Below are 21,084 nucleotides of genomic sequence, written 5' to 3' on the forward strand. Positions count from 1 at the left end.
AAAATACAGTCCAGCCCCTCTGTAACAGAAGGTCGTCGACGGCGAGCAGGACATGCCGACGGCGCGCCGCCGCAGCTTCTCCACTCGAAACTTGGATCGGAAGAAGTCCCCAAGCGCACGGGAAGTCGTCGAACCTCGACCCCGAAGAGTCTCCACCCTCCAGCGCCGCCGGCCACCCCACCTTGCCTCACCACCAGATCTTCCTTATTTAGCATCCGGATCCGCCGCGTCAGAATCCGGGAGGGGAACGCCGCACGCGACAGCCCCAGGGGACAACGAATGCGACGAAGGAGGCGCTCCGCCATGGACCTCCACCGAGCTCCACCGCTGACGAGGACGAGCACCACCTGCAAAACCAACTCCGGCCGCACCTCCATCGCCAAAGCGCCGCCAGCTTGGAACCTAATAGCTTCTACGCTATATACACACCAGAAATCGGAGTTCCCCCAACCTCCCGCCGCCGTAGCGGCCGGCGGAGGAGGGGGGAACCAGCGATTCGCCGGTGGTGAGGTGAAGCTACCGGGAGGAACCAGAAATTTCGCCTCTACTGTAGCGGAGAGGAGAGAGCGTCCAAGTTCGCTACTTCTAGAGATATAACAAAGCAGCATAGCTAGCTTGACACGGCTCAAGATGAATCTGAACAGCGAACTGAAAATCTAAAGCGCTGAAGATTAGCAAAATTACCATATATAATAAATAGTTAAACATAAATGAACACTAAATTTTATTCTCGCCCTTGAGATGAATCAATGAATCTGCTTTTTAACCCAACAACAATACGAATCATATCATATATATGCGGTCGGAACTAAATAATTTGGGAGCAAACCCATCTCAAATCCAAGGGGACGTTGCAAACAAAAGAAGAAAATCAGAATGGCATGATTACCCAGACAGTTATTATTAAGAAAGCAAGAAATTCAATTCAAAAAATGCAAGAAATTAGTAGACTAAAATAAACCGTTAACTCCATTAGATTTTTATCTAGACAATTGTGAGGCGTTAGTAGACCCAGTCCGATAATTCAACTTTGAGTACTCCACGTCTGGTTCTAATGCATGCACATCTGGTCAGAACTGTACTACATCTGGTCAGAACTGTACTAATCAAAACGTGAAGCACCAGGCCGGATAACTTTTTTAGAACGCATCGATCTTTGCAGTGAAGGAAACAGTAACAGTGTTGATACATGAAATAAGCCTGACCTGTGTGACCTTGCCATGCCGTTCTCTACCTGCATCGTTGATGCTAAGGATGCTATCCTGAACTACATAACAGGATCCGGAGTGCGGGATCCATATGCTACCATCCAGCAGTTGTTCATCCGTGCTGCCCCTGCTGCCGCGGTGGTAGCAGCGAAATAGAGATGCGATCTAGGTATTGTGTCGAACCGGCGCCGTGCGGCAGGAGGAAAGTACAAAATCGCGTGGAGCCTCTTTGATCGGTGGGTCCATCTATCCAACCATTCTTAATAACCGTGGGTTATATCGGACGGACTAACATTTGTTTTACGTGAGGAGTACCGTGGAGCTTTTTAGGAAGTCTCCAATTAGTAAATATATAAGACTATGAAAGTTTAGTATAAATACTTAAAAAATAAAATAGAAACTTGCGCGGGAGTTGTTCAACCGTCGTACCAAGCTCGTGCAGGCTCTGCACCTGCGTGAGGATCTCCACCATTTCATCCCTCTCATCTGCATGCACAAACCACGCATTGGCGCAAGTTATACCGTACTCCAAAAGGGCAGACACAAAAAAATCCCTAAAACATCTGACGCGAAACAGACGCACGAACACGCGGGGGCAGAAGGGATATGGGAACTTAACTTTCATAAAAGGTATGTGGGTACCAAAAGGAACGTGTTATACCAAAAAGAACTTGTTGTTGAAATCAATCTTTTAAAACTTTTACTTCATATGTTAAATTTCCAATCAATGACCATGAAAAAACATCAAGAATTATTCAAAAGACATGTAATATATTTGAACCAGTACAACTTACCTTCAACGTCAAATTTCCACGTGCCAATTTTTGAGAACCAATTTGGTGGTGGTTCCCTAATAAATCATTCCTCCTTGGCTAGTATAAATAATTTCATCGGCCTTGTCTAGATCATCTTCGTATATCCCAGACATGACAACACAAGTTTCGACAGGTTAAGTCAAGGCTACCAATGAGCCGCTGGCGGCGCCCTGGGGAAGTGTAATTCGCCATCCACTAGCCATAGTCACCGGAATAAAACTCTAGGCTGAGAAAGCGCAATGAACACTCGTGGAGGAAGGAGCCTCGTGGGAAGAAGAAGCCGCCGCGGAAGCAGCCGCCAGGGGAGGCGAAATCACCCGCTTCGATCAAGCATGTAAGGAGCCTTCGACTCTTTCTCTGTCTCCCCCGATCTATTTAATCGTGCAAATGCAACCAAAGCTCTGATATGTTCCATGTTTGTAATATCTGCAAAAGCCGGTAAAGCCCGAGCAGTTTGTAATATCTGCAAAAACGGGTGAAGCCCAAGCAGGGGGGAAGGGAGCGACGCACACATCAACATCAAGGTTCTGGCAGCTCCGCCGTGGCCAACATTACACCGGTCAAGAAGTGATTGCGGGGCAGGATGAGAGTGTAATCGAGATCCACGGCTGGCCAGTGACGAGCTTTCTCTATGAACCCATTCCCACAACTCCCATGCTTGGGGAGCATGAGGCGGATGAACCTCTGTGATCTCAGCTCCGTCGACTCGGCGCGGTGGAAGCACAGGAGGTCGACGTCATATAGGAGAAGTACATGGCGCTCCTGGACGCGTTCCTCCCACCACGACACATGGTCAAGGAGATGGCGCCAATTCGAGGTATTGTGCCCTTGCTTGAAAGGTGGTTAGGTAATTTGCTGGCCAGATAGTTTGAAGGTCGCCATTCAAAAGGAGTTACTATTGATTTATGCATGTGTTAATATTGATAAGATGTTACTACTGATTTAACCATGTGTTACGATTTATAATATGTTTCTACTTATTTAAGCAGGTGTTACTATTGATAAGATGTTAGTAGTGATATAACAAGGTGTTACAATTGATACGATGTTACTAATGTTTTAACCAGGTGTTACTATTGATAATATGTTACTATTGATAAGATGTTACTAATGATTTAACCATGTGTTACTATTGATAAGATGTTACTACTGATGTAAGCAGGTGTTACTATTGATAAGATGTTACTACTAGTTTATGCAGGGTGTTACGATTGATAGTATGCTACTACTGATTTAACCAGGTGTTACTACTGATTTAACCATGTGTTACGATTGATAATATGTTACTACTGATTAACCATGTGTTACTATTGAAACTATGTTACTACTGATTTAACCAAGTATTATTATTGATAAGATGTTACTACTGATGTAAGCAGGTGTTACTATTGATAAAATGTTACTACTGATTTATGCAGGGTGTTGCAATTGATAGTATGTTACTACTGATTTAACCATGTGTTACGATTGATAATATGTTACTACTGATTTAACCATGTGTTACTATTGATAATATGTTACTAACCATGTGTTACTATTGATAAGATGTTACTAATGATTTAACCATGTTTCCTATTGATAAGATGTTACTACTGATATAAGTAGGTGTTACTATTAATTTCTCTTTATTTAAAGCGGGAAATCTTTGGATTTCATCACTTAGTTTTGAGAATGTATGTGATGCACGGGTACGACATCGACACCATGGAGGAACCTCACCTCGACTCCACCATGAACAACATTGGCGTTTCCAAGTACCCCATCTTGGCCAATGGAGCTATATATGAAGATCGAGGTCCATCAAGACGGCGCCACCATGAGAGTGCTTATGCACATGATCATCTACATCGAGCTCATCATATGGATCATCAAGAGCGCCCCCAACATGATCGTCATCGACACTCTTCTCCAAGCTCAACAAGGCACCACAAGCAACGTGCCAAAGCACATGAGCCATAATCTAGGCATGCCGAGGATCGTCATCGACACACACCATCTCATGATCGTCGTCGACCATCACCGCCTCATGGACTTCATCAACATACGTCACCACATGATCATCGCCGACACAAGTCACCTCATGATCGCCATAGACCAACATGTCCCAAGGATCTTCGACGACACCTCTCAAGCCATGGTGATGATGCAAGAAGACGAGAGCCTCGACATGAAGGCAAAAAAACACCATCATAGGGTGTCTACAACTCCAAGGATGGCAAGTGCACATCAAGCGGACCTTCCTCATAAGGTGACTTCCACTTCTTGTGCCACCACAACAATGCCCCCTACCTCTTTATGTGCCTATGGACTCCGATGCTACAAGTGCAAGCAACAAGGCCACCATCCACGGGAATGTCCCAATCTCCTATGTGATGTGTGCAAGGCCAAGGGTCACATGACGTGGCAATGCACAACGCCAAGCGCCAAGAAGCTCTACTTCGACAAGATGAATGTCAAAGCCGCCATGACGATCGAGTTGGGAGGCGATTGAGTTGAGAAGGTTGAGCATGGGAGTTTCCCTTCAACCAAGGAGGCGCATGAAGATGACAAAACTGAGCCTACTCCTATATTCTTGAGTTATGATATGGTACCAATCCCATGTGAGCATGAGAGCCACTTAGCCCACTTGAGTGAGAGTGATAGTGAGTTGAGTGACTCTCACCCCATATGTGAGATTGAGTGCTTCCATTTGGAGGACATGAGAGATACACTGAGTGAGTTGAGAGAGGTAGTTGATAGGTCCATGGAGGCCATTTCATTTTCTAACACCTTAACCTCTCCCTCTATTGTGTCTTCTCATGTTGCACTAGGTGCTTGAAGATGAACATGGAGGCCACATAGAACCTACCACTTCCACAACACCTACCTCATATGAGCGGGAATACAAAGGTACGTATATGGGTGTTGATGATGCCATGATCCCACTAGTCGACATGATGAATTGTGAGTGCATGCATGATATTGATGATCCTATTGCTATGTCATATGCTTCTTTCACTCTCCCTTGTGATACTTGTAATACCAACATTTTTGATCATGTGGAAGTAGTTGCTTGTGACAAATTGATCATACAATGCTATGATAAAAACTTGAACATGTTTTGTGCTACATGCTTGCACTATTCTCCCATTAATGCAACCAAAATGATGAACAATTGCTCTTTCCTATGCTTGGTTTGCAATGATGTTAGTATGCTTGTGAATGAGATTGCCCCCATAGCTCTCTCAAACTTTGGAGACTTTTCATATATCCATGTTGAGCATGTTCATGTGTTTACCCCGCATATGCACCACCTCTACTATGATGCTTTGCTTAATGCTAATGGTGATGTGCAAATGAAATGGCACATCATGATGGATGATGTGTTCATATACCATGCACACACGTTATTCTTGTTATCTAACATATGTGTAGGTACAAGAAAGAGAATATCAACCTCGATTGAGCATGAGTTGATAAAACGAGCTCTCGAGAGCTACCTCCGCAAGTGCTCCAATGGGTGGTTACGCCCACACACTTCGACTATACAAGATCTCTCAATGAGAGCACACCGGCATCTTGCTAAGGTGACCTCCTTCTACTTGCGCTCTCTTGCTAAACCCGTGGAACATTAGCTACACTTTGAGTGTTTCTTTTCTTTTCTTGTGCTATTGATAGGGCTCTTGACAAGTGAAGGGACATTCAAGCGTTGGTGTCATCTACCTCCTCTACACATTCATGAAGACTCATCGTCGAGGATGACTCTTTTTCAAGTGGAGGGAGATGATGCAGCCCGACCTTCGGTCTTATCCGCATCATGGTCATCATCAAGAACTACGCTGAAGTCCGACGTCACGGAAGCATGGAAGAGGAGACGAAAGAAGGAGACGTGTCCAGGAAGGCCGACACTACCGCCCCGGAATAGCCGGCATTGCCGCCCCGCTCTACGTCGGAGGAAGATGGCACTGCCGCCCTGTCTACGTCGGCACTAACACCCCCACTACGAAGCTCATAAGCTTAACCATCCCACTATGCTCTTTGTATGCCTAAACTACCACTCCTTAGTGGCTCCCTATATATAGGCTCCCACCTCCCCCTTCACTAGACTAGACATAATTTGAGTGAGAACTTGGCTTCTGCCTCACCATCCCTTTGGGATTAGGGAAACCCCCTCCTCTCTTAGACACAAATCTATGAGTTGTATCAAGGACCTCTTTATGTGATTGATCTCTCGCTTGTGTGATTCTACTTCGGTCTCTCGCACTAGTGATTCTATTGATTACATACCGGTCTTTCTCTCAGGGATTCTACCTCGTGTCTTTCCCTTGAGTGATTCTATCGAGATAGTGGTTCGGGCTATCGAGAGCAAAACGGAATTGTATCGGGTTGTGTTGCGTCCGTTCGCCGTGTTCTTCACCATGTTCACGTGTTCTTCCTCTCCCCCGCCTTTCCCTCGGTCAATTCGTGAGATCGGACAACCCACGTGGCCCTAGGTCCCATCAGTATGTGTCAGTGATACACTTGCAGGCGAAGAAGGACAGTGCTAGATTTCAGTTAGAGAAAAGGCTAAGAAGTCGTTGGTAGCCAGGCTTTCATTTCGTTTGTAGAATTTTGAAATGAATACATGTATTTATTTCATTTACATTATAATTCCATAAATGGACACTTGTTTGGTCGCCACAGGAATTGCAAATGACAGCAGAATTCGAAATTGAATTTGTAAATGGCTTCCATAGAGAAACGCAAATGATAGGTCTCAGCTTGGAATCGTGTTTACCCATGGAGTCATTTTGCTGGATTTCCTAAATGAAATAACGGCCCAATTTTGTGGCAACCAAACAGCCCACCTATGAAATTTCAAAATGAATTCCAGGATTTCAGGCCCAAGTGATGGATACCAAACGACCTCTAAGTTGAATTGGCTTCCATACATGAACGGTTGACCCAACAAAGATAGATTAGCAATCATGATATTTGTGTTAGACCAACAATTTAACTAGAAACTAAAAATGTGATTTATGGGACACAATTTTTTTGTAAGTATACTTGAATGAGAGGTCACCAGTGTGCTTTATTATAACTTGCATTTTGTGTGCCTGGTTATTAGGTAAAGTTAAATCTTTGGATGTTCGCATTCCTTATATTTTGCGACAATGAATCAAAAAATTCTAGCTCGTTGTAAAACTTCGCTAACTTATTAACCTCACTATGACTAAATGTGCTAGTAGTAATATTATGTGTAGCCGAACCTTTTGGTTGCATAATTTTAGAATTATCAACATATCAGAGAAATTCATGTTTTTTCGTCTTCACCTCGTACACAAAAGCTCAAGCTCATGGCAGTGTCTTGTTCAATGCATATCATACATGTTAAACTTGGGAGCCCATGGCATCTCCATCCTTGAATGTACTTAAGGCTGCTCCCCATTTTAAGCACGGTTACACCAGAAGAGAGGATGTTCTACTTCTTCCTCCTGTAAATCTTCTTCAGGAAGATCTTCAATATCTCACGAATAGCGCGGTCTGGTTCGGCGTCGATGGTTGAAACCAGATGCTTGTAAACTCTTGACTCGTACTCCAAAAATATGTCCTAAGTACATGAGATAAACAAAATTATGCAGAGAGTTTATCAGTTTGCAGTTCTCTCTTGTTAGTAATAGGAAGAATAAAAAAGACAGACGACATCAAAGGAGTATCTGAGCAGACCCGAAGATCTGATTGGGAAGATTTATACCTGAAGGTCGAGCTCCTTATAAACATTCTTCACTGCCGCAACACATTCTGTGGAAGATTTGCCGTAGTTTTCCTGAGAAATCAATATGGTTCATGCCAATAATACTTAATCCTTGCAAGTCAATGCATAATTTGACTGAAGTTAGTATATCTGACAAATCAAATGGGTGGGTTTCTTACATATAGTATCTTCATCTCATTCTCATTAGCCAGTTCCATAGCTTGGACTATTAGCCATGAGCACTTGTAGTCTTCTATGTCAGTTCCAACCTGAAGCACGGTGAGACAATAAGCATCTGAATCCAACAAGAACTGCAAGGAAGAAAGGTGGGGAAATTCTTCTACCTTGCCAATAACTTGAGGGTCTCCGAAACAATCCAGGTAGTCGTCCTGAAAATATTAAGTGTACTTAAGTCATACATATGTAAATGAAGTTGATATCCTGAAAATATTAAGTGAGGGAGGCCATATCACCTGTATCTGAAAGTATACTCCCATTTCGATGAGAACATTTTTTAGCTCGACGTAATCGCTCAATTTCGCACCATTCAGGAGTAAAGCGCAGGCAACCTATATGAAACCAACCAAGTTCAGCACTGGTATCAATTACCAAAGTTAAGGTTTTGTGTTAAACAAAGCGTAGTGTGCAACAAAACTTTGTAATACTGCAAAGAAGTTGAGCGAACAAATTTTCTAAAAGACCATTCAAATTAAGTAGTCAGTAAAGTTAAGCATAAACTAGACAACAGACAGAGGATGTCCAGTTCCAGGACCAGACTCACCGGCAGGTAGAAGGAGTAGTACGATGTCTTGTACTTGACAATGCGGCGATAACTGTTAGAAACAAAGGTGGGGTTACGTAATTGTTCCCTAAAGCTTATCAAACTTGTTAAAACTAAGGACTAAAACTAATACTGTACTAATCACATACCCCTGGATTTTGTATCTGGCGAGATCCTTTGCGCCGGTGTGGGTAGTGATGAGGTCCAGCATCTGCCCCATGGCAGTCTGCAAGCCGATCTGTCCGAACAATAGAACACCATCCAGCAAACGATTGATATCAATTCTCTAGGATAGAAATTCAATACCATGGAAATGCACATTTATATTTTAACCGTGGATGTCTTCTAGTGAAATAATGGTCACCTCGTTCCACAGCTCCATGAGGTCCACGAAGTAGAACTTCTCCTTGAAGTACCTCTTGATGATGGCCTGAACGTGGCACTTGAGCAGCACACCATCGTTTATCGCTGACAGACCAACCTGACAGACACCCCATAACACTCGTTACAAGATTTTTACATGTCAGACGATAGATGTTTCTACACTACCCACCGTTGGCAGCTTGTACCAGCAGAGGTTGTCGCGCCTCGTGTAGGCGTTGTCCGTGATGTCGTCCAGCACCAGCGCGGATGCCTGCAGCTGCACATGGAAACAGACAGAACGTACTGAAACTTCTCGTAGAGAAGCACTGGAACGTTTCAATGCAGATGCTGAGATGGAGAAGGAGATGGTGAATTAGTTACCCATTCGATGCACCATCCGAGCACGCAGGCGAGGTAGAAGTCCTCGTCGTCTACCTCCGTCCCTTCACGCAGCAACATGTAGCTGTCGATCACCGACAGCCCACGGTTCAGTTTACCTTCAGAGAAACAGCAGAAGACACGGGCGCATGTTAGACCTAGCTATATGACTATATCGAAGGGGTTTGGAGAGTATCTGTTCATAGGGTTTGTGCATGCATCGGCTGCTCACCTCCGGGTACATTGTAGTCCATCATCTGGAGGTTCAAACAACAACAAAGTCAGAGAGTGAATGTACGTCAAAATGAACAATTAGTATGAGATGCTCCTAATGACGGAAAAGGTTTGCCTGATGCCCAGTTTTTTTTTTTTTTTTGCTTTCCTTATCTTATCACAGAGAATTTTTATTTTCGCTCCATAATTTCATTTTGCAAATTATTTGCTATCTAGGTCCTAATTATAAAAGCTGCATTTCATGGTTTATAAGAAACATGCGGCTGTTTAGTTTTGACCCTATACTCGCGACCCCTAAGATCATCTCTAACAGTAACCGAAAAACCTACATTCAGTCTTCCGAAAACGTGGAGGGGGGGGAGATTTTGCAGCTGGCGCAAAACAGAAGAAAAAAACGCAATTCAAATGTCGCGAGGAAATTCATTCTCGATGATCATATATATATATATGGTATTTGATGCTCCGATTGAGCAAAAGTTACATAATCGTTACTGCAAACCTAAATTACATAGTAGACCTAACCTTGGGGACTAATTTGGAGCAAAAGGAGGCCCGATTGGCCTCTGCGCGCGGCGGTGCCGATGGTGGCGGCGCGTCGACACGGAGGCCGGTTAAGAGCTTCAGTTGTGGAGTCAAGTTTAATTATCTCGAGTTTGACGCGGAGGATGCGCTCCTCCCGGCGTGCCGCCTCGTACTCACGCACTTGGCGGACGGCGTCGGCCTCCTCCCAGCGGAAGCGAGCGCGGGCCTCCGCCGCCGAGATTGCCGCCACCTGCGCGACCACGGCGTCCTCCTCGTCGGAGCCGTGCATGTAATCTCCCGCAGAGAACGTGGTCTCCCGCGCGAGGACGAGCTCCTCCTCGTTGGAGCTGTCATACACGGATGGGTGGGCGGCTCGAACCGCCGGACGACGAGCCCTCGCCGTCGTTGCCGTACTTGGCGAACTTTCCTGGGGGCGTGAGCCCTCAGTTCGTCCGACCGGTTGAACTTCCGGCGTTCCGCCTCCCTGCGGAACATGGGGGGCTCGGCGGCGAGTCCCCGCCGCCCAATCCCGCGCCGCGCCCTACAGAGCCACCACGGGAGGCCATGGCATCGCGGAGCTGGGGCGAAGGAAGGCTGCTGCGAGCTGGATTGCTCACCGGAGAGGAGGCTGGTGGCGGCGGAGGGGAGTAGGGTTTGAAAACCGAACTCCTCTGTGGCCCGATTTAGTACGGGGCGGCCGCCGAGTTTCTCGGGCACCCGGACTCATTTTACGGGCCAGGTCGCGAGTTCAGACTCCATTCTAGGCCTCTTTGGACCTGAACCTACCGAAATTTTTCAGTTTCGGCCTGTTTTTGAGTCACTTTTAGAGTTGCTCTAAGGTCAAGCTCAACGCATACAACCTGGACCAAGCCCAGACGGACATTAGCAGTTTAGCACGACCAGGACCAAACCCAAACACCACTTCAGTTGGTCTTCCATCGATGCCGGAGAGAGGAGCCGAGCAAATTGTTAGTACGGAGAAGTAGATTTATTCCGACGGAAGTACCCTCTTTTACTTGCAACAATATTAGCGGTAGCTAGAGTAGACCTAATTTTTTTACTTTTCCTCATTTAAAAGAGTTGTAAATTTTTCTGGTCTAGTGAGCTTATGCTTATCCCTGTAAATATTCCCCGACGACATCGACATTCTGTGATTGGAAGTCTTGGAGAGAGTTGTCACTTGGACACTTGGCCACCACAAGGGCGTAAGCATCATCATCTACATGAGCACTTATGCATCCAGAGTCACTCACGTCCACGTTGGTTCCTAACCAACGGCAATCGCCAAAAACACCGAAATGGACGTATGAAGTTTTCACTGAAAGGTGAAAGTACAGTACGTACAATACCATATTTGTCACTGATCCAGTAAATTGACCTTGCGTGCCCATCGATCATCAGTTGATCAGAGGTGATCATGCGTGTAAGGGAAGAGGCAGCGAGGTCACACGCAGCGTGCGTACGTACCTTGGCGACCCACTGCCTGGTCTCGTCGGTGAAGTCGAAGTTGAAGGTTCGGTCGTCGAGGAGCTCGCTCTTGAGCCGCTCGTACGCGCGCAGGAACCGCTCCCGCGTCTGCTGCGCCCTGTTGCCTCCCTGCTCCGCCGTCGCTCCGTCACGGCCATTCAGCCGGAGCAACTCCCTCAGCTCGTCCTCCAGCCGCACCGCCCGCCGCACCAGCTCGCCCGGATTCGGCAGCGCCGCCAGCGACGCCAGCACCCCCGGCGGCACGTGCGACGCGATCGACGCCGCCAACGCCCCCATGACCGATCGAGCAACTCCTTACGGCGCTCAGCTCTGGCGTGCGTGCGATCGATATGGCGGCCGGTAGCTTCTTCCGGTTTACTCGGCGAGTGAGGTGAGGTGAATGGGTGGATAGATCGCCGGTGAGGCTAGCTATCGTCTAGCGATGATGTGCGTGTGGGCAAGTGACTGAGCGAGTGGTGCTGGCTACAGGTTGCGATTAATTGCTAGCTAGGGAACAAGGACGAGGAAATTTTCTCGGCGCGCGCGAGAAGCGTCGGCTACCGAGTGGCGCACGCCGCGCGGGCGAGCGGCGACACATATTGCCCGGATATGGAACGGCAGCGACGTGAGCGACGTTCCGGTGAGTGTTGGAGCGATCACGTTTCAGCCGTCGCGTTCGACCTATGTCTGGTTGGTGGTTGCTTTCCAACACGTACGTAGGCCACATGTTACCGACCTGTCGTCTCTTAATGTACCTCTCTTTTTTGTAAAGATAAAAGAATGTACTCCTACATCTTTTCCTGGCTCTGCGTGTCCCGGCTGCATTTCAAGAAACGGGTGATCGATCGGGAGAACTAGAGTACGAATAATCTTGTAGCTTACAAGAACCTTGTTACATGAACTACCTCAATGAAGCTCTCAGAAGAAGAAGAAAAAAACTACCTCAATGAACTAGCGACTTAAAAAAACGTTGACCTACCAGGAAATGATCCTCCCTTGACTATACGCTAATAGATAGGATGAGACTCGATCTCCAACGATTTCTCGCTACGGATGATAACTAGTTTAGTCCGCACTTGGCAAATTACCGCTTCGGAGGGGATTCGAACTTGGTTGGGCTCGGCTCAACACCCAGAGCATAAGCCAACCAAGTTAGCACTTGGTTCTCCCTCTCAACTACATGACTTACCAATTGGTGCTTCTAATTCGCACTCAAGGTTGTTGTGAGCCTAGGGTACAAGGTTCTGATGGCATGATCTCCCCAATTGTTGGGTTGCTAGATGTGGCGTGGTGCCTTCGAGTTGTTTGGTATATGTTGTTGCAAGAACTTTTATTGAAAATAAATAAGAAAATGTGTATGCATCATTTTGGTGCAGATGTGAGGAGTCTCAACCTCCTTTTCCAAAAAGCTGAGAATTAACTTAATCCTCAGTCAAGTGACGATATCCCATGGTTTTATATTGCGTGAGCTATTCTTTTAAGTTGAAATTCACATGAAACTAGAACAATTTTTGTTGCAGCCCACTTGCAAGGGGGGAAATTTCAGTTGCAACTCACCTCTATAAACAAATCATGGATGCAAATTCAAAGACTGAGAAACTGGCTCTAACTTAATTCTCAGTCAACCAAGAACTAGCAAACCCGTTATAAATTTAGTCAAAATTCAATGGCTTGTCAGTTTGACCAAATATACGAATAAAAATTTGCATATCTGTAATGCCAAATGAATATCAATACATCCATCAAAAGAGTATTTTCATAATGTGTTTATTCAGCATTATTGTTTTTGATATTCTCTTGTATATATATTGTAAAACTTAGTAGCCTTGTGACAAAATTTATACGAAGCGTATTTCTAGACAGGTGGAGTATAAAAAATGATGAAGAAAAATGAAGAAAAGAGCGAAATAGTACTATTTTCGGGCTTTCACTATTTTAGACGGTAGAAAGAAGGATCTAGAATACACAATCCATGCATGATAGGGACCTATGAGTCTGAAAAACCACATGAAAAATACATAAATTCAAATTCCTCGAACTTGTCCATGCAATATTTGGGAAAAGGTTGGTGCACAAAACCATCATTTATTGCAAAATACTATTTATGCAGATGTTAAACTGAAAAAAATCTGAAAATGTAAAACAACCACATTAAAATTGCATGGCATACCCATGCTTCACTGGTCCTGTTGTTAAAATGTCATCCATGTATTATATCTAGTTAAAGTTTGTAACGCATAGAATCTAGGCAGCCACATCCACAATAAATAATTCACAATTACTTTGCCACAGCCAGAAAAAATACAATCCGAAGTAACCAGAAATAGTCAGATATCCTCAGCAAACAAAAAAAAAGAGAAATCAAGAGATCCAGCAAAGCCAGTAAAATATTTAAAAAAACAATTATTTTAATTTTTTTATCACAATTTTTTTTGTTCTCTGGTGCCTAAAAAGTCACAAGTACCCCCTGCCCTCTCTTGCACCTGCAGAGTTGGCGCCGTTGCTAAGTCAGTCCTAGCTGGTATTGGCGTCGACGGTTGCTGATCGGTGCAGTAGCCAGCATGAGCAAGATCGACTACTGCTTCAGCAATGACTACATGGTGCTGCGCCCGGACAGGGCCGGCCCGTTCGATCTCCTGCACCTCCTCTTCTCGCCCAAGGTCGGCCGGAACAGGGCCGTCGACTGCTTCACCAGCACCGAGATCCGCAGCTTCGTCCGGCGGCTCGCCATCTTCTTCAACCTCCTACTGCAGATCGTCCTCCTCTCGCTCGCCGGCCCCGTGGCCGCCATCGGCGCCGCCGTCGAGTTCGCGCTCAACTTCATGGACAACATCCTCCAAGGTCAGCACATGCGCGTGCACGCAATATTTGGTGCCCGTCCTGACTGCAGTCAGGACTGAAACGAATTCTCTGCTGTGGTTGATTGATTGGTTGGTTTCAGGGAGGATGGAATCTCCGGACAGATCGTCGGCCACGTACCGTTCGCTGACGGGGCTGATCGACGGGCGAGTCGACCTGGACAAGAGCATCGCGCCGACGGACAGCCGGTACCATGCGTCGCTGTGCGTGATGGCGTCCAAGGTGGCGTACGAGAACGAGGCCTTCATCCGCGACGTGGTCACCAACCGCTGGCAGATGGAGTTCGTCAAGTTCTTCGACTGCTGGAACGGTAACGAACGTGTTTCGTTCAGTACAGAACATGCCTGGCCATCAGACACGGCAGAACACGGCGTAACTCGAACTGATGGGTGTTTGTTGTTGTTGCAGAGTTCGAGAACGCGTACACGGCGCAGGCGTTCGTGTTGTGGGCGCCGGACGCGGAGGTGGTGGTGGTGGCGTTCCGCGGGACGCCGGCGTTCGACACGGCGCGGTGGCGCGCGGACGTGGACCCGTCGTGGTACAAGGTGCCGCGGCTGGGGCGCGCGCACGCCGCCTACACGCACGCGCTGGGCGCGCAGCGCAATATGGGGTGGCCCAAGTGGGTGGAGCACGTCAAGGGGAAGCCCAACAAGGTGTACGCCTACTACGCGATCCGGGACGCGGTGAAGGAGATCATGGAGGCGAACGGGAAGGCGAGGCTGCTGGTGACGGGGCACGGGTCCGGCGGCGCGCTGGCGGTGCTGTTCGCGACGGTGACGGCGTACCACAGGGAGAAGGCGGTGCTGGACCGGCTGGCCGGGGTGTACACGTTCGGGCAGCCGCGGGTGGGCGACGCCATGCTCGCCATGTTCGCGGAGCGGAACCTGGACAGGCCCAAGAAGCGGCACTTCCGGTTCGCCTACGCCGGCGACCCGCAGCCGAGGCTCCCCGCCGGCGAGAGCTCCCCCGCGCATTTCATGCACTTTGGGCTCTGCCTCCACTTCGACGTCTCCTACAACCTCAAGGTGATCGATCATCCACGCTCGTCTTCTCCAAACTCACTCCCCTGTTTTTGGACATTCTCGAATTTTCTGCACATTTTTGGTGGAACCATTAGCGCGCCGGGTAATCCGGAACAGTCCAGAACAGTCCAGAACATGCATCCGGTGATCGGGATGTTTCGTTGGTTTCTTATGCCAAAATCTGCCAAGTCTAGAACTCTAGATACCTTACCAATCATTGAACATGTGAGGTCACAGAATTTTGGCTTTCGACGAGCCTATATAGCGACGAGATAAACGAAACAAGGAGAGCCACTGAACTGTTCGTGGCCTCCAAAACCGTCTTCTTCGACCTTAAAAAAGGAGCCGCATTTTCCACTGAAATAAAATACGCTTTGTACATTTTGCCTGAACCTCTGCAGGTGTTCATGGAGATACCGGGCGAGGCGAGCGCCACGTCGTCGCCGGCGGGGATCTTGGCGAGCCGCGTGAACGCGGCGCGGGAGCTGGGGCGGAGCGTGTACCTGGGGTACTGGAGGAGCGCCTACTTCCGGGAGGGCTGGGTGCTCCTGCTGATGCGTGTCCTGGCGGTGGTGCTGCCCGGCCTGCCGTTCCACCGGGTGCACGACTACGTCAACGCCGTCGCGCTCGCCGCTCACATTCCCAAGGACGAGTGAGAACGACTGAAGCTTCGGAGCCCTAGCATAACTAAACGATGCACCCCCCAATTTGCAGAGGTGTTCAGTTCTGTACTATGCTGAGGCTGCCGAACTAGGCACGTGCTTGCGTTATACTATCAACTGCATCTTACGATTTGCTCTGTAATCTCCCTGCTACTAATGTGAACACTTGTTGTGCTACTTCTGATCTGTGTAAAAATAAATAAGGAGTTCAATAAAAATATGTCTTAAATTAACTAGATCTTGTGTTTTTCTAGAAAGCAACTTCAGTTCTGTTGCACAGGACTGTATTTTGTAACCATACTCTGTGCTGTTTGCGGGCAAGTTTTCAGACGCACTCTTTTCCTTTCAGGATACCGAAGGGGACTGGAAGGTTTTTAATGAGGCGGACTTGCTTTGCTTAATAAAGTGTGGTTTACATTTCAAAAAAAAAAAAACTTCAGTTCTCACCTGGATATTCGAAGATGTGGAGATAAATACTTTATCTAAACTGTAAGGCAATACTGGCGTCGCTCTGATTCGGATGTATTTAGATTAAGGGTTTTTTTCTCGGTTGTAAAAGTGTACCGGTGGTCACTGGTATTACGGTTTTTCAGAATACCCAAAATACCGGTCATAATACCGCCCAAGATTTACATTTACATATTTGTCTAATATTTATTAAATCTTCAAATTTGAGCATATTATATAAATGTCGGTGTATTTCGTCTGGTACAAAGTTTTCTCACTGGTAACCGGAATAAACGGTTTTCGGCGAGATTTCAGAAATCTCGGCCTAGAAAAAAAAAACTCTAGACACATGTTATGATACATTTGAACCTGCAACAACTAATATGGCACGGATGGAGTACGGCATTAGAGCAACTCTAGCAGATCCTCGATAATCCGAACCCAGATATCTCGGATCGGGGGTGCTCGATATGTGTTACCCGGTGCATGGAACTGTGTGGCAGAGAAGATACTGCTTTTTCGTACCGGGTATTTAAAAAAGAGGAGTTCACCACCGTGAGTTCCCGAAAGTCCTAGCCGGCGACGACGATGCTATGCCTGCCCATTGCAGCATGGTGGCCGGGGATTTACAGGCCCAGGCCCATCTAGGCCACGCCGGGCCCGACGGGGCCTAGTGTGCCCCTGCTGCTGTGTCTAGTCGATGACTGCCTCTCGACGGTGGAGGTGGGTCCCTCCCGCGTGGCTGCGGGGCTGTTGTTTCTTGTCCCGACGAGGCCAACTGCTTTCAATTTGTAGGCTGCTTGCAAGCATCACAAAGCGGCAGATGATGGCGACTAAGAGATCGTGGTGGCACATGTTGGTCGACGGCGGAGATGGGTGGTGGCACTCCACTACGAGAGGGTTTTTTGTGGAAGGGGTCGGGAGAAATCCTTGTCAGCTCATCTGACCTTGACGCGGTGCCGCCTTCGAGTCGCATCATTTCTGGAGGGCGTCGTGGGAATACCTACTCTGTGAGCCAGGGAAAACCCTAGGAGAAGGGCTTCTTGGCACCGCCGGGGGGGGGGGGGTGCTTGGAGCTAATATAGTGAGGCGAAAGCCTATTTCGAGGAGGAGTTCGCGAGAGTTTTTTGACAACACTAGCTAGTTCATCATCGACATAATTTACATACATCAAATTCAACGTTAACACTAACTAAGTACAAACCAGGTCTAGATAAACATGACCTGGATCTAACCCTATCCCTAAGATGGTACGCCTCGGTGAGCGGCAACTAATCAGGGGACCAAAATATGGCAACACTTATCTATGGATGGAGCCGTGGCATTGACGACACTTATCTACGCGCGGGTACGCAGAGGGTTGCACCGAGCAGACGAGGACCCGACGGAGCATGGCCTCCTCTAGCTCCGGCGCGGCCTCGGGCTCGGACAAACTCTCTACCTCCTCCTCGTCCAAAGAGGACAAAGGAAACTTCACCGTGTGCTCCACCTGCGCCACCGCCCAGGAGCTCGCCGGCTACACATCCACACAGCGAAGACGCTCTTCTCGCTCGTGGTACTTGGTGGTGGAGAGGTGTCTGCTCGTTCGTGTGGTGCCATGGATCTAGAGGTCGTGCCGCCTCTCAGCGACGATGATGATCCCCCACAGGCTGAGACCGCGATGTTGACCGGCCACATTGTGTAGATCTAGTAGGGGTGAGCCGGAATCGCTGGCCGAAGGCGAGGAAGGGCGACAGATTTGGGCCACGGAGGAGGTGGAGGAAATGGGGACATTGACCCGGATTCACCTCTCCGACCTAGGTATATAGCATGTAGAGGGCTAGTATCGGTACCTGGATAAATTTTTCCTGTCATTTATTAAGAATCTGATTGAGACCCGGATTCACCTCTCCGACACCTCATTGGAGTCCACTACCTGCAGGTATGGTCTATATGTTGGTTGATGCCACCGTCTTCCCGACTGAGCGCTGGATGGGGTGGGGGCAGTTCTTCGTGATCACAATGGCGGCTTCATCCTTTCTTACAACAAAGGTATCGACGGGTTTCATTCGCCAGAGCTTGCTGAATGACTGGCCATTAGGAGGACGTTGGTAGTGCTGGAAGACCATGGATACTTGAACACAATCTTGGTCTCAGACTGTTTGTCTATCATCCAGCGCATTTCTTCACCAGTTCGGGACCGGTCAATGGTAGGCATTGTGGTGAACGATATCAAGTCCTTGTCGGAAGGTTTCAATTCGCGTTCTTTCAAACATATTAGTTGTAATTTGAAAGTCATAGCACATCGGTTAGCTCGCTCGTCTGAGCGCTCTATTTGTAATTTTTCTATTGGTGTTATCCCGAATTGCATTCGGGCTGAACTATGTTATTTAATCAATAAAGTGTGACATTCTATAAAAAAAACTAGATAGTCGCCGAAGTTATTTGGTTGTGTGCACTTATCTGCGTGCTAGAGTTGCTATTATGCTATCCCTCTCCTTGTATGGGATGAAGCCTGCTACTCGCATGAGTAGCTACGCACCCCTGCATTATACCAATATTCAAGTCATATTAACTTGTTTTAGCTCGGTTTCCTAGTAGAATGTGGAATCCTAGTGTACAAAAGTGGTTTCCGAATTTTGATTTAAACTTTTTTTTTCAAAGTCAACTCAGTATTCAAAAAGTCAATGCAAAATACTTTGGTGAGTTGACTTTGACCAAAAAATACTCATATCAAAATTTTGAAACCACTTTTGTACACCAGAAATATGTGTTCTACTAAGAAAACAAGCTAAAATAGGTTCATACGGTTTGAATCACCATTTAACACAGACGTGCGTAGCTACCCATGCGGGTAGCAAATACTTATTAGGACGGGAGCGCTTGTCGTTATATCGTTGATTTAAATAACAAGATATTTAATGATAAAAAATTCTCTCAAGCACGTAATCTATCGATACACAGCTTTGCTCCATTCATGGTTGTCTCTACAACGCGTGGAGAATCACCACTTGTTTATGAAGATGCCTACACGGTTGGAGGAGCGGGATATTTTTATCCAACATGGATGTCAACGTAATCTTTGGATTGATCATCTATCCTCTTAGGCGTCAATGCAGATTTCCCGAGGATTACTTATTTTGTCTCTTTTTATTTTATCTTTTGTAAGACTAGATTTGAGTGGCTGGTGCATCGTAGCTATGCGGAAGCTGGATATAATGGTTAAATCTTTTAAGTAATATAAAGCACACTTTATAAAAAATCAAAACAGGTACAGAAATATCTTATTTTGGCAGGGTGCAAGTGTAAGAAGGAATGGAAGCTGTGCTCTGTGTTCTGTATCTGCTCTGGATAGGGGCAGGCCATGGTTGGCTGAGGAGAACAGACACCAACAAGTCCTTCACTTCATCCTCTCGGAACCACTCGAACATGGATGGTGTAGCCGGACAAATCGTCTACCCTATCCTCGGCATCGTTGCCGCCGCGGCAGCCACCTTCTACGCCGTCAGCTTCATGGAGATCAGAGAGGTGCGTCTGTTTGCCACTTTACCCGCTGTTCCTCCTCCCATCAGCAGACCTTTTCTCTGCTGCGGATTAATACGCGTCAATGGTACAGAAATCACTGGAGGAGCTTGACGAGAAGTACTCAGAGTACGAGGAGACCGGCGGACGACAGCGCCGGGCGCGGCGGAGGTCTGGCCGCCAGGCTAAGAAGCGGAACGATTGACCGATCGGAGTACCAGCAGTCTCAGCATGGCCTCTATATTTTCCTCCACTTCACCTTTTGAGCTGCTAGCTTATCTAATCTTCATTCGAGCCATGCCTAGAGGAAATGTTCATGTATTGATAATCTGTTTTCTCTCTGCAATTTGGATACGGTAGTAGTTGAGCTTCTGAACCGCATCTCTGCGCTATGCATGCTGATATTGAACTTGCGTCATGCGATACGTCTTGTGCTAGAAAATGGTCTCGGTAAAGCGAACAAACGAAAGCTCAGGCCAACTCCATAGCACACACTCCGAAGATAAGTTTGTATTGAGATAAACTGCACACTGCACCCTAAATCATGGGCTGAAGGGTTATTTTTGTTGACCTGGCTGCTACTTACATTTCGTGTGTGTTGATATCATGTTCACATATACAAAAGTCGTCCAGTTGGAATTCAGAGAAAACATCAATCGAGAAAACCATGTACATAAACATAGTGAGGAGAATTGCAAAATATTACATCATGAGAAATTTACAAATATATCCAAATATTATATAAAATCAGGGGATTCTTATTAAAAAAATGAACTTAAATAAGAATTTATTGAAAACAAAATTAATTAAAGAAGGGGATATTAATTTTGGTAAACTATAAAAATATTTATTAAATATAAAATTAATCATAATTTTCTAACATTTCAGAATGAGCGTACGTTGTAACCATACATACAGAGCGAGGAGAACAACTAGGTCGAATGTGTTTCAATATTTAAAATACATGTTTTGAATTTTAAATAAATATACCAAATTTCCTGTTTCTGATTTTTAAAATTTATTTCCCCCAATATTTCCAAGAATTTTGATTATTCTAAAGGTTAGATTTTTAAATCAAATGTTTCTTAAAATCTCATTATCATTAAGATTTG

At 46.5% G+C, this 21,084-nt stretch overlaps 3 protein-coding genes across 3 annotated transcripts; 2 read left to right on the forward strand and 1 right to left on the reverse strand.

Annotated features, from left to right (window-relative positions):
• Positions 1-7,252: 7,252 nt before the first annotated feature.
• On the reverse strand, positions 7,253-12,048 carry LOC127336826 (farnesyl pyrophosphate synthase). Its single transcript, XM_051363690.2, has 12 exons — positions 11,482-12,048; positions 9,491-9,515; positions 9,262-9,377; positions 9,071-9,157; positions 8,882-8,998; positions 8,667-8,755; positions 8,518-8,569; positions 8,210-8,305; positions 8,081-8,125; positions 7,916-8,005; positions 7,737-7,808; positions 7,253-7,592 (listed from the first exon to the last, which is right to left on the reverse strand). Exons 1-12 carry the CDS (start codon positions 11,776-11,778, stop codon positions 7,464-7,466), a joined length of 1,215 nt encoding a protein of 404 aa, XP_051219650.1. The 5' UTR covers positions 11,779-12,048; the 3' UTR covers positions 7,253-7,463.
• Positions 12,049-13,953: 1,905 nt separating this feature from the next.
• Positions 13,954-16,251, forward strand: LOC127336825 (triacylglycerol lipase OBL1). Its single transcript, XM_051363689.2, has 4 exons — positions 13,954-14,322; positions 14,423-14,650; positions 14,749-15,365; positions 15,764-16,251. The coding sequence occupies exons 1-4, from the start codon at positions 14,043-14,045 to the stop codon at positions 16,016-16,018; spliced, it is 1,380 nt and encodes a 459-aa protein (XP_051219649.1). The 5' UTR covers positions 13,954-14,042; the 3' UTR covers positions 16,019-16,251.
• A 3,531-nt stretch (positions 16,252-19,782) lies between these two features.
• On the forward strand, positions 19,783-20,344 carry LOC127336824 (uncharacterized). Its single transcript, XM_051363688.2, has 2 exons — positions 19,783-19,978; positions 20,067-20,344. Exons 1-2 carry the CDS (start codon positions 19,880-19,882, stop codon positions 20,175-20,177), a joined length of 210 nt encoding a protein of 69 aa, XP_051219648.1. The 5' UTR covers positions 19,783-19,879; the 3' UTR covers positions 20,178-20,344.
• Positions 20,345-21,084: the final 740 nt, after the last annotated feature.

Source organism: Lolium perenne, chromosome 2, assembly GCF_019359855.2.
Source record: "Lolium perenne isolate Kyuss_39 chromosome 2, Kyuss_2.0, whole genome shotgun sequence".
NCBI classification, from domain to species: Eukaryota; Viridiplantae; Streptophyta; class Magnoliopsida; order Poales; family Poaceae; genus Lolium; species Lolium perenne.

Excerpts from the sequence above, each read along its gene's own strand:
- LOC127336826 (XM_051363690.2), bottom strand. The coding sequence starts at position 11,778 with ATGGGGGCGTTGGCGGCGTCGATCGCGTCGCACGTGCCGCCGGGGGTG. Across the intron at positions 8,756-8,881 it reads TCATGGAGCTGTGGAACGAG|ATCGGCTTGCAGACTGCCAT; the intron begins GTGACCATTATT and ends TTGTTCGGACAG. Across the intron at positions 7,593-7,736 it reads ATAAGGAGCTCGACCTTCAG|GACATATTTTTGGAGTACGA; the intron begins GTATAAATCTTC and ends TCATGTACTTAG.
- LOC127336825 (XM_051363689.2), top strand. The coding sequence starts at position 14,043 with ATGAGCAAGATCGACTACTGCTTCAGCAATGACTACATGGTGCTGCGC. Across the intron at positions 14,323-14,422 it reads CATGGACAACATCCTCCAAG|GGAGGATGGAATCTCCGGAC; the intron begins GTCAGCACATGC and ends GGTTGGTTTCAG. Across the intron at positions 14,651-14,748 it reads GTTCTTCGACTGCTGGAACG|AGTTCGAGAACGCGTACACG; the intron begins GTAACGAACGTG and ends TTGTTGTTGCAG.
- LOC127336824 (XM_051363688.2), top strand. The coding sequence starts at position 19,880 with ATGGATGGTGTAGCCGGACAAATCGTCTACCCTATCCTCGGCATCGTT. Across the intron at positions 19,979-20,066 it reads GCTTCATGGAGATCAGAGAG|AAATCACTGGAGGAGCTTGA; the intron begins GTGCGTCTGTTT and ends TCAATGGTACAG.